The 13,146-nt window shown below is 45.4% G+C and overlaps 1 protein-coding gene across 1 annotated transcript in view; it reads left to right on the forward strand.

Moving 5' to 3' along the window:
• Positions 1–13,146, forward strand: part of CTTNBP2 (cortactin binding protein 2) — a 181,554-nt gene that overhangs the window by 141,270 nt on the left and 27,138 nt on the right. Inside the window, exon 9 of the mRNA XM_056573840.1 lies at positions 12,850–12,967. Within this exon, the coding sequence (XP_056429815.1) occupies positions 12,850–12,967 (118 nt within the window). The remainder of the gene's footprint in view (positions 1–12,849; positions 12,968–13,146) is intronic.

Genomic DNA, 13,146 nt, shown 5'->3' on the forward strand with positions numbered 1-13,146 from the left:
ATGATTTCTATATGTGAGGAGACATACTGCACTGCAGGGGCTGGGGATGATTTCTATATGTGAGGAGACATACTGCACTGCACAGGCTGGGGATGATTTCTATATGTGAGGAGACATATTACACTGCACGGGCTGGGGATTATTTCTATATGAGAGAAGACATACTGCACTGCATGGGCTGGGGATGATTTCTATATGTGAGGAGACATACTGCACTGCAGGGGCTGTGGATGATTTCTATATGTGAGGAGACATACTACACTGCAGGGGCTGGGGATGATTTCTATATATGAGGAGACATATTACACTGCAGGGGCTGGGGATGATTTCTATATGTGAGGGGACATACTGCACTGCAGGGGCTGTGGATGATTTCTATATGTGAGGAGACATATTACACTGCACGGGCTGGTGATGATTTCTATATGTGAGGAGACATACTGCACTGCAGGGGCTGGGGATGATTTCTATATGTGAGGAGACATATTACACTGCACGGGCTGGGGATGATTTCTATATGTGAGGAGACATATTACACTGCACGGGCTGGGGATGATTTCTATATGTGAGGAGACATACTGCACTGCACAGGCTGGGGATGATTTCTATATGTGAGGAGACATACTGCACTGCAGGGGCTGGGGATGATTTCTATATGTGAGGAGACATTCTGCACTGGAGGGGCTGGGGATGATTTCTATATGTGAGGAGACATACTGCACTGCACGGGCTGGGGATGATTTCTATATGTGAGGAGACATACTGCACTGCAGGAGCTGGGGATGATTTCTATATGTGAGGAGACATACTGCACTACAGGGGCTGGCGATGATTTCTATATGTGAGGAGACATACTGCACTGCAGGGGCTGGGGATGATTTCTATATGTGAAGAGACATACTGCACTGCAGGGGCTGGGGATGATTTCTATATGTGAGGAGACATACTGCACTGCAGGAGCTGGCAATGATTTCTATATGTGAGGAGACATACTGCACTGCACGGGCTGGGGATGATTTCTATATGTGAGGAGACATACTGCACTGCAGGGGCTGTGGATGATTTCTATATGTGAGGAGACATATTACACTGCAGGGGCTGGGGATGATTTCTATATGTGAGGAGACATACTGCACTGCACAGGCTGGGGATGAATTCTATATGTGAGGAGACATACTGCACTGCAGGGGCTAGGAATGATTTCTATATGTGAGGAGACATACTGCACTGCAGGGGCTGGGGATGATTTCTATATGTGAGGAGACATACTGCACTGCAGGGGCTGGGGATGAATTCTATATGTGAGGAGACATACTGCACTGCAGGGGCTGGGGATGATTTCTATATGTGAGGAGACATACTGCACTGCAGGGGCTGGGGATGATTTCTATATGTGAGGAGACATACTGCACTGCACAGGCTGGGGATGATTTCTATATGTGAGGAGACATATTACACTGCACGGGCTGGGGATTATTTCTATATGTGAGAAGACATACTGCACTGCACGGGCTGGGGATGATTTCTATATGTGAGGAGACATACTGCACTGCAGGGGCTGGGGATGATTTCTATATGTGAGGAGACATACTGCACTGCAGGGGCTGGGGATGATTTCTATATGTGAGGAGACATACTGCACTGCAGGGGCTGGGGATGAATTCTATATGTGAAGAGACATACTGCACTGCAGGGGCTGGGGATGATTTCTATATGTGAGGAGACATACTGCACTGCAGGAGCTGGCAATGATTTCTATATGTGAGGAGACATACTGCACTGCATGGGCTGGGGATGATTTCTATATGTGAGGAGACATACTGCACTGCAGGGGCTGTGGATGATTTCTATATGTGAGGAGACATATTACACTGCAGGGGCTGGGGATGATTTCTATATGTGAGGAGACATACTGCACTGCACAGGCTGGGGATGAATTCTATATGTGAGGAGACATACTGCACTGCAGGGGCTAGGAATGATTTCTATATGTGAGGAGACATACTGCACTGCAGGGGCTGGGGATGATTTCTATATGTGAGGAGACATACTGCACTGCAGGGGCTGGGGATGAATTCTATATGTGAGGAGACATACTGCACTGCAGGGGCTGGGGATGATTTCTATATGTGAGGAGACATACTGCACTGCAGGGGCTGGGGATGATTTCTATATGTGAGGAGACATACTGCACTGCACAGGCTGGGGATGATTTCTATATGTGAGGAGACATATTACACTGCACGGGCTGGGGATTATTTCTATATGTGAGAAGACATACTGCACTGCACGGGCTGGGGATGATTTCTATATGTGAGGAGACATACTGCACTGCAGGGGCTGGGGATGATTTCTATATGTGAGGAGACATACTACACTGCAGGGGCTGGGGATGATTTCTATATATGAGGAGACATTACACTGCAGGGGCTGGGGATGATTTCTATATGCGAGGGGACATACTGCACTGCAGGGGCTGTGGATGATTTCTATATGTGAGGAGACATATTACACTGCACGGGCTGGTGATGATTTCTATATGTGAGGAGACATACTGCACTGCAGGGGCTGGGGATGATTTCTATATGTGAGGAGACATATTACACTGCACGGGCTGGGGATGATTTCTATATGTGAGGAGACATATTACACTACACGGGCTGGGGATGATTTCTATATGTGAGGAGACATACTGCACTGCACAGGCTGGGGATGATTTCTATATGTGAGGAGACATACTGCACTGCAGGGGCTGGGGATGATTTCTATATGTGAGGAGACATTCTGCACTGGAGGGGCTGGGGATGATTTCTATATGTGAGGAGACATATTACACTGCACGGGCTGGGGATGATTTCTATATGTGAGGAGACATACTGCACTGCACAGGCTGGGGATGATTTCTATATGTGAGGAGACATACTGCAGGGGCTGGGGATGATTTCTATATGTGAGGAGACATACTGCACTGCAGGGGCTGGGGATGATTTCTATATGTGAGGAGACATACTGCACTGCACAGGCTGGGGATGATTTCTATATGTGAGGAGACATATTACACTGCACGGGCTGGGGATTATTTCTATATGAGAGAAGACATACTGCACTGCATGGGCTGGGGATGATTTCTATATGTGAGGAGACATACTGCACTGCAGGGGCTGTGGATGATTTCTATATGTGAGGAGACATACTACACTGCAGGGGCTGGGGATGATTTCTATATATGAGGAGACATATTACACTGCAGGGGCTGGGGATGATTTCTATATGTGAGGGGACATACTGCACTGCAGGGGCTGTGGATGATTTCTATATGTGAGGAGACATATTACACTGCACGGGCTGGTGATGATTTCTATATGTGAGGAGACATACTGCACTGCAGGGGCTGGGGATGATTTCTATATGTGAGGAGACATATTACACTGCACGGGCTGGGGATGATTTCTATATGTGAGGAGACATATTACACTGCACGGGCTGGGGATGATTTCTATATGTGAGGAGACATACTGCACTGCACAGGCTGGGGATGATTTCTATATGTGAGGAGACATACTGCACTGCAGGGGCTGGGGATGATTTCTATATGTGAGGAGACATTCTGCACTGGAGGGGCTGGGGATGATTTCTATATGTGAGGAGACATACTGCACTGCACGGGCTGGGGATGATTTCTATATGTGAGGAGACATACTGCACTGCAGGAGCTGGGGATGATTTCTATATGTGAGGAGACATACTGCACTACAGGGGCTGGCGATGATTTCTATATGTGAGGAGACATACTGCACTGCAGGGGCTGGGGATGATTTCTATATGTGAAGAGACATACTGCACTGCAGGGGCTGGGGATGATTTCTATATGTGAGGAGACATACTGCACTGCAGGAGCTGGCAATGATTTCTATATGTGAGGAGACATACTGCACTGCACGGGCTGGGGATGATTTCTATATGTGAGGAGACATACTGCACTGCAGGGGCTGTGGATGATTTCTATATGTGAGGAGACATATTACACTGCAGGGGCTGGGGATGATTTCTATATGTGAGGAGACATACTGCACTGCAGGGGCTGGGGATGATTTCTATATGTGAGGAGACATTCTGCACTGGAGGGGCTGGGGATGATTTCTATATGTGAGGAGACATATTACACTGCACGGGCAGGGGATGATTTCTATATGTGAGGAGACATACTGCACTGCACAGGCTGGGGATGATTTCTATATGTGGGGAGACATACTGCACTGCAGGGGCTGGGGATGATTTCTATATGTGAGGAGACATACTGCACTGCACAGGCTGGGGATGATTTCTATATGTGAGGAGACATATTACACTGCACGGGCTGGGGATTATTTCTATATGTGAGAAGACATACTGCACTGCACAGGCTGGGGATGATTTCTATATGTGAGGAGACATACTGCACTGCAGGGGCTGGGGATGATTTCTATATGTGAGGAGACATACTACACTGCAGGGGCTGGGGATGATTTCTATATATGAGGAGACATTACACTGCAGGGGCTGGGGATGATTTCTATATGCGAGGGGACATACTGCACTGCAGGGGCTGTGGATGATTTCTATATGTGAGGAGACATATTACACTGCACGGGCTGGTGATGATTTCTATATGTGAGGAGACATACTGCACTGCAGGGGCTGGGGATGATTTCTATATGTGAGGAGACATATTACACTGCACGGGCTGGGGATGATTTCTATATGTGAGGAGACATATTACACTGCACGGGCTGGGGATGATTTCTATATGTGAGGAGACATATTACACTACACGGGCTGGGGATGATTTCTATATGTGAGGAGACATACTGCACTGCACAGGCTGGGGATGATTTCTATATGTGAGGAGACATACTGCACTGCAGGGGCTGGGGATGATTTCTATATGTGAGGAGACATTCTGCACTGGAGGGGCTGGGGATGATTTCTATATGTGAGGAGACATATTACACTGCACGGGCTGGGGATGATTTCTATATGTGAGGAGACATACTGCACTGCACAGGCTGGGGATGATTTCTATATGTGAGGAGACATACTGCAGGGGCTGGGGATGATTTCTATATGTGAGGAGACATACTGCACTGCAGGGGCTGGGGATGATTTCTATATGTGAGGAGACATTCTGCACTGGAGGGGCTGGGGATGATTTCTATATGTGAGGAGACATATTACACTGCACGGGCTGGGGATGATTTCTATATGTGAGGAGACATACTGCACTGCACAGGCTGGGGATGATTTCTATATGTGAGGAGACATACTGCAGGGGCTGGGGATGATTTCTATATGTGAGGAGACATACTGCACTGCAGGGGCTGGGGTTGATTTCTATATGTGAGGAGACATACTGCACTGCACAGGCTGGGGATGATTTCTATATGTGAGGAGACATATTACACTGCACGGGCTGGGGATTATTTCTATATGAGAGAAGACATACTGCACTGCATGGGCTGGGGATGATTTCTATATGTGAGGAGACATACTGCACTGCAGGGGCTGTGGATGATTTCTATATGTGAGTAGACATACTACACTGCAGGGGCTGGGGATGATTTCTATATATGAGGAGACATATTACACTGCAGGGGCTGGGGATGATTTCTATATGTGAGGGGACATACTGCACTGCAGGGGCTGGGGATGATTTCTATATGTGAGGAGACATATTACACTGCACGGGCTGGGGATGATTTCTATATGTGAGGAGACATATTACACTGCACGGGCTGGGGATGATTTCTATATGTGAGGAGACATACTGCACTGCACAGGCTGGGGATGATTTCTATATGTGAGGAGACATACTGCACTGCAGGGGCTGGGGATGATTTCTATATGTGAGGAGACATTCTGCACTGGAGGGGCTGGGGATGATTTCTATATGTGAGGAGACATACTGCACTGCACGGGCTGGGGATGATTTCTATATGTGAGGAGACATACTGCACTGCAGGGGCTGGGGATGATTTCTATATGTGAGGAGACATATTACACTGCACGGGCTGGGGATGATTTCTATATGTGAGGAGACATATTACACTGCACGGGCTGGGGATGATTTCTATATGTGAGGAGACATACTGCACTGCACAGGCTGGGGATGATTTCTATATGTGAGGAGACATACTGCACTGCAGGGGCTGGGGATGATTTCTATATGTGAGGAGACATTCTGCACTGGAGGGGCTGGGGATGATTTCTATATGTGAGGAGACATACTGCACTGCACGGGCTGGGGATGATTTCTATATGTGAGGAGACATACTGCACTGCAGGAGCTGGGGATGATTTCTATATGTGAGGAGACATACTGCACTACAGGGGCTGGCGATGATTTCTATATGTGAGGAGACATACTGCACTGCAGGGGCTGGGGATGATTTCTATATGTGAAGAGACATACTGCACTGCAGGGGCTGGGGATGATTTCTATATGTGAGGAGACATACTGCACTGCAGGAGCTGGCAATGATTTCTATATGTGAGGAGACATACTGCACTGCACGGGCTGGGGATGATTTCTATATGTGAGGAGACATACTGCACTGCAGGGGCTGTGGATGATTTCTATATGTGAGGAGACATATTACACTGCAGGGGCTGGGGATGATTTCTATATGTGAGGAGACATACTGCACTGCAGGGGCTGGGGATGATTTCTATATGTGAGGAGACATACTGCACTGCAGGGGCTGGGGATGATTTCTATATGTGAAGAGACATACTGCACTGCACGGGCTGGGGATGATTTCTATATATGAGGAGACATATTACACTGCAGGGGCTGGGGATGATTTCTATATGTGAGGAGACATACTGCACTGCACGGGCTGGGGATGATTTCTATATATGAGGAGACATATTACACTGCAGGGGCTGGGGATGATTTCTATATGTTAGGAGACATACTGCACTGCAGGGGCTTGGGATGATTTCTATATGTGAGGAGACATATTACACTGCAGGGGCTGGGGATGATTTCTATATGTGAGGAGACATACTGCACTGCAGGGGCTGGGGATGATTTCTATATGTGAAGAGACATACTGCACTGCACGGGCTGGGGATGATTTCTATATGTGAGGAGACATACTGCACTGCAGGGGCTGTGGATGATTTCTATATGTGAGGAGACATATTACACTGCAGGGGCTGGGGATGATTTCTATATGTGAGGAGACATACTGCACTGCAGGGGCTGGGGATGATTTCTATATGTGAGGAGACATACTGCACTGCAGGGGCTGGGGATGATTTCTATATGTGAAGAGACATACTGCACTGCACGGGCTGGGGATGATTTCTATATATGAGGAGACATATTACACTGCAGGGGCTGGGGATGATTTCTATATGTGAGGAGACATACTGCACTGCACGGGCTGGGGATGATTTCTATATATGAGGAGACATATTACACTGCAGGGGCTGGGGATGATTTCTATATGTTAGGAGACATACTGCACTGCAGGGGCTTGGGATGATTTCTATATGTGAGGAGACATACTGCACTGCAGGGGCTGGGGATGATTTCTATATGTGAGGAGACATACTGCACTGCACGAGCTGGGGATGATTTCTATATGTGAGGAGACATACTGCACTGCACGGGCTGGGGATGATTTCTATATGTGAGGAGACATACTGCACTGCAGGGGCTGGGGATGATTTCTATATGTGAGGAGACATACTGCACTGCACGGGCTGGGGATGATTTCTATATATGAGGAGACATACTGCACTGCAGGGGCTGGGGATGATTTCTATATGTGAGGAGACATATTACACTGCACGGGCTGGGGATGATTTCTATATGTGAGGAGACATACTGCACTGCAGGGGCTGGGGATGATTTCTATATGTGAGGAGACATACTGCACTGCAGGGGCTGGGGATGATTTCTATATGTGAAGAGACATTCTGCACTGGAGGGGCTGGGGATGATTTCTATATGTGAGGAGACATACTGCACTGCACAGGCTGGGGAAGATTTCTCTATGTGAGGAGACATACTACACTGCAGGGGCTGGGGATGATTTCTATATGTGAGGAGACATATTACACTGCACGGGGTGGGGATGATTTCTATATGTGAGGAGACATATTACACTGCAGGGGCTGGAGATGATTTCTATATGTGAGGAGACATACTGCACTGCATAGGCTGGGGATGATTTCTATATGTGAGGAGACATACTGCACTGCACGGGCTGGGGATGATTTCTATATGTGAGGAGACATTCTGCACTGGAGGGGCTGGGGATGATTTCTATATGTGAGGAGACATACTGCACTGCACGGGCTGGGGATGAATTCTATATGTGAGGAGACATACTGCACTGCAGGGGCTGGGGATGAATACTATATGTGAGGAGACATACTGCACTGCACGGGCTGGGGATGATTTCTATATGTGAGGAGACATACTGCACTGCACGGGCTGGGGATGATTTCTATATGTGAGGAGACATACTGCACTGCACGGGCTGGGGATGATTTCTATATGTGAGGAGACATACTGCACTGCACGGGCTGGGGATGATTTCTATATGTGAGGAGATATATTACACTGCAGGGGCTGGTGATGTATAGACTATGAGTGAGGGGGGGGACTCCTGAATGACATGCTGAGAGTTGTAGTCCCTGTTATGTGTGTGTGTGTGTGTGCTGGGAAACACTGGTGTAACATGATGTGTATGCTGAATAGGCTAGAACAGTGTTTCCCAACCAGTGTGCCTCCAGCTGTTGCAAATCTACAACTCCCAGCATGCCCAAAGTCTGTCAGGGCATGCTGGGAGTTGTAGTTATGCAACAGCTGGAGGCACACTGGTTTGGAAACACTAGCATACACACACATAACAGGGACTACAACTCCCAGCATGTCATTCAAGAGTCCCCCCCTCACACATATAAATCATCCCCAGTATGATATTTATTCCCCTGCAGTCTATACATTCCCAGCCTGTGTAATATGTCTCCTCACACATGTCCTCCCTCCCCTCCCCCCATGCAAACTTGAAACCTCCCCATGATAAGTTTGGTCCTATGTAAACAGAGCTGGGGGGGGAGGGGCTGTGTACGTCCTCATTCTCCCCGTCACACTTCTCCTGGCTTACAGCACGGCACCCACGTGACCAGGCTCAAGCAGGAGTGCTGTGATTGGTTCAATGTGTGAGTGCTGTGATTGGTGAGCACTCACATATTGAGAACTATGAGGAAAGGAATGAGGAGCTGACCACAGGCTGTAGAAGAAGTGTAGGTCGAGAGCTGGATTATGCAGTGCTTCCTGTCTAGAGAGAAATCACTGAAAAAGGTACTTTCCATTCCAGATGGGTTATGTGAGTATATTACAAAGTCATATAACTTTTTAAACTGTTGCTAACTGTATAGAATTTTTCACCATTGGACTACTCCTTTAATGGGTGTCATTTGTTATTATAATTTATCAATATGCTTTTTATAAACTTTAATGCAAGATCCACTGATAACTAAGTCCATATTTCAGTTCTTGTTTAATTTTTTAATTTTTTATTTACTGTATTTAAGAGATATGCGTGGTAGTTTTTTTCTGTTTGTTTTGCTTTTTTTTAAAGTATGCCTATAGTGTAATATATAAATACATCTCTACTTACCTTCAGTGCTTCCACAGTACCTCTGGTGTCCTGTGCTGGTCCCCGAGGTAGGTTTCTTCCTGCTTCTGAGGGTTGACATGTCACGCTGCTCAGCTAATCGCCGGCTGCAGTGATGTCCCGCCTTGTTGGTCATTGACTGAGTGGCAGTATAATGTTATGAGGTCCAGCAAGGGTCATTAGATAGATAAATAGATATTGCATTTTGGCATGTGGTGTATTTATATACTGGACATTACTTTGACAATTGGCAGTATGTCTGGAAATATTAATTGTAAGAATTCATAAGGTGTTTGTATTATTGTTACATATGTTTTGGCCATCCAAGCATGCACTTGTATGGGGGGGGGGGGGGGTTAGAGGGTCAGGAGAGAAGTTTATGGCCATCTTAAAGAGAATCTGACAACTAGTTCACCCCCACTAAATCCAGTATACTGGGTTATAGTGCGAGTGAAGAGCTGTAATACAGGGGTGTGAAAATGTAATTTAAAAAAACTACATGTCCAAGGGACAAAAACAGAGCTAAATTTACTTGTCCCTCATGACAATCCACTTGTCCTATTACACAAAACTATTTTAACCAAAATATTCTGTAAATAGGGTCTTTATTAGTTTATTTATTTTGTTTTTGCACTTTTTTTTTCCTCCTCACCTTATAATAGCCATAACTCCTATTTTTCCATCTACAGACCCATATGAGGGCTTGTTTTTTGCGGGATCAATTGTACTTTGTAATGACAGCTTTCATTTTTCCATAACATAGACTCCGAAACAAAGAAAGAAATAATTTGTGAGGATAAATTGAAAAAAGAAAATGCAATTTAGCAAATTTGGGTTTTTTATTTTTTACGCCATTCACCTTGTGGTCTGACTTACATGGTATTTTGATACGTAAGGTCGCCCTGATTACAGCAATACCAAATTTGTTTAGTTTCCCTCATGTTTTACTAATTTAAAATTCTAAAATTTATAGAATTTTTTTATATTTAATTGCCATTTTCTGACCCCTATAACATTTTTATTGTTCCATATACCGGGCTGTATGAGGGCTAATTTTTTGCTGTTTTTATCGGTACATTTTCGGTATTAATCAGACTTTTAATCACATTTTACTTAATTTTTTCTGGATATGATGTTATTAAAAAAATGCAATTCTGTGGTTCGGTATCTTTTTTTGCCATTGACCATACGGCATATATAATGTTATATTTTAATATTTACGGCAATTAAGCACACGCCAAATATGTTTATTTTTATAGTGTTTACATGTTTTTTGTATGGAAAATGGGGAAAGGGGGGGGGGTGATGTGAACTTTTAATATGAAAGGGTTAATGTATGTTTTTTAAACTTTTATTAACAGCTCTACGGCATGGAAGGAGAGGTGAGTCCTCCGGCTTCCTCCCTAGATGATCACCCCCCTCAACTTTGACAGTGGCCGTCTAAAGGGTTAATTGCCGCCCACGGCGATCGCCGCATGCCAGCTATTAGCGGTGACCCTTAGCTACTGAAATCAGCTGGGGGCCATCGGGTATGGAGCAGGTACAAGTCAGGAGCCCACTCCACATACCCTGAGCGTCACCAGGTTTTTGGTCCCACACTGCTAGCCCAAAGCAGGACTAAATGTCAGCAAAATTCACCTGCCCGACGCACAGAACTGCATGTCCCGGGCGTCTGGCGATAGGATTTTCACATCCCTTTGCTAAATGAGGGATTACATACTGAAATACGTTCAATAGATTCTGCGGTCTTCTTGTAAATATTTTCATTCCTGCAACTTCCATGCAACCCAGCGCGTATTGGAGGCAGGGAGGCGGCTGGCCAAGTTCCCTGGTCTCTTACATAAACCCTTATAAGCCCCACTCCCTTCATTATTATGCTAATTCAAGGCTGCTGGTAAACGCTCTGCTCTCTGTGTGTTCACCTGCAGCCTTCATTAGCAAAATAATGAAGTGGGCAGAGCCGAAGGGGGGTTATGTAGGAGACAGGGGAACTCTGCCAGCGGCCTCCTCACCTCCTATGCGCGCTGGGGTGCATTCCGAAGCAAACTATTTACAAGCAGAACACGGCACCTAGTGAATGTATTTCAGTGAGTAACCCCAAATTTTACAGCTATTCACCCACACTATAACCCAGTTGGGTGAGGTGCTGGTGAACTGTAAGATTCTCTTAAAGTCTATCATAGCAAATACCTAAAGCCTTTTAAGTCTCCTATAAAATAGTTGTCTGACAACTTTTTTGCCCAACAGCTATTGAGCTCTTAGAGGGCATTTGTTCTAAATGGAAATAGAGGAGAAAGCTGTTGCCAGGCAACTCTGGTGACGGCTTATCTCCAAAAGAGCAAAAGGATTGGTAGCTGAAATACAACACCCACAAACCATCTCTACTCTACTGACATCTGTCATCAGGGAGAGTCAGAAGGCCACCATACACATTAGATACTTTGACAATCCCACAGACCGATATCTTAGGTTTTTCAGACAGGTAGACCCATGTCTCATACGAGTACTGATCCAGTAGATTGGCACTTGTTTAAGGTGCCTTTACATGACTTAGTTGTTATGGGCAGAACCACACAATCAATTGTCTGTTTGTTTTTGCAGCTCTTCACTTACTTCCTGTCTTTACACATGGAGATGTGTATCTGTTTAATCACTTCTTGATCACCAGGTCAATAGGGCCATAATGGTCCATTGGCCAATGATTGTCCTTTGTAAACCCTTAAAGGGGTCCCCCGCCCCAGGACATCTTATCCTCTATCCAAAGGATAGGGGACAAGATATCAAATCGCGGGGGTCCCGCTGCTGAGGATCCCTGGGATCTCTGCTGCAGCACCCCACTTTCATTACTGCACAGAGCAAACACACTCTGTGCATAAAGACGAGGGAATTGTCAAGAGTCAGGTAGGTAAATATTTTAACCCTCATTGGGGCTTGGCAACACAAGGAAAAAGGTTAAATAATTGTTTTTGTTCTGTATGTCTTGGTAATGTAAAAATAAAATAAAAAATATTTAGTTCAGTAAACTGAAATTATTTAAAAACTATTTCTCAAGGATGTTTTTTTTAGCTGCTCACTGTATTTAAAATAGTAAGAGAAATTGTGTTCTGTATTGATGAGCTAATCTGCCTCTGATATGTTGTCCCTAATCCTTCTCAAACTAATCTGATCTTTCCAGGATTGCTTAGAAATCCTATGTAGTCATTCTGGGCTGGAGCCAGAAAAGAAAGATAAGTGTAACCGGACAGTGCATGATGTGGCAACAGATGACTGCAAGCAGCTCCTGGAGAATCTTAGTGAGTGAACTTTACTCTTTATTTGTCATGGTATTCTGGTGGCTCAACATTTAAGCTGCATAGATCACATATAGTAGGAAAGCTTTACCACATAATCCTATTAAAGTCTGTGGAGAAAGATTATCACGTTCCATCTATTTTATCTCATAGAAGACACAATTTCAGAAGAAATCTAAGCA

The sequence above is a fragment of the Hyla sarda genome, chromosome 4, assembly GCF_029499605.1.
Source record: "Hyla sarda isolate aHylSar1 chromosome 4, aHylSar1.hap1, whole genome shotgun sequence".
Classification (NCBI taxonomy): Eukaryota; Metazoa; Chordata; class Amphibia; order Anura; family Hylidae; genus Hyla; species Hyla sarda.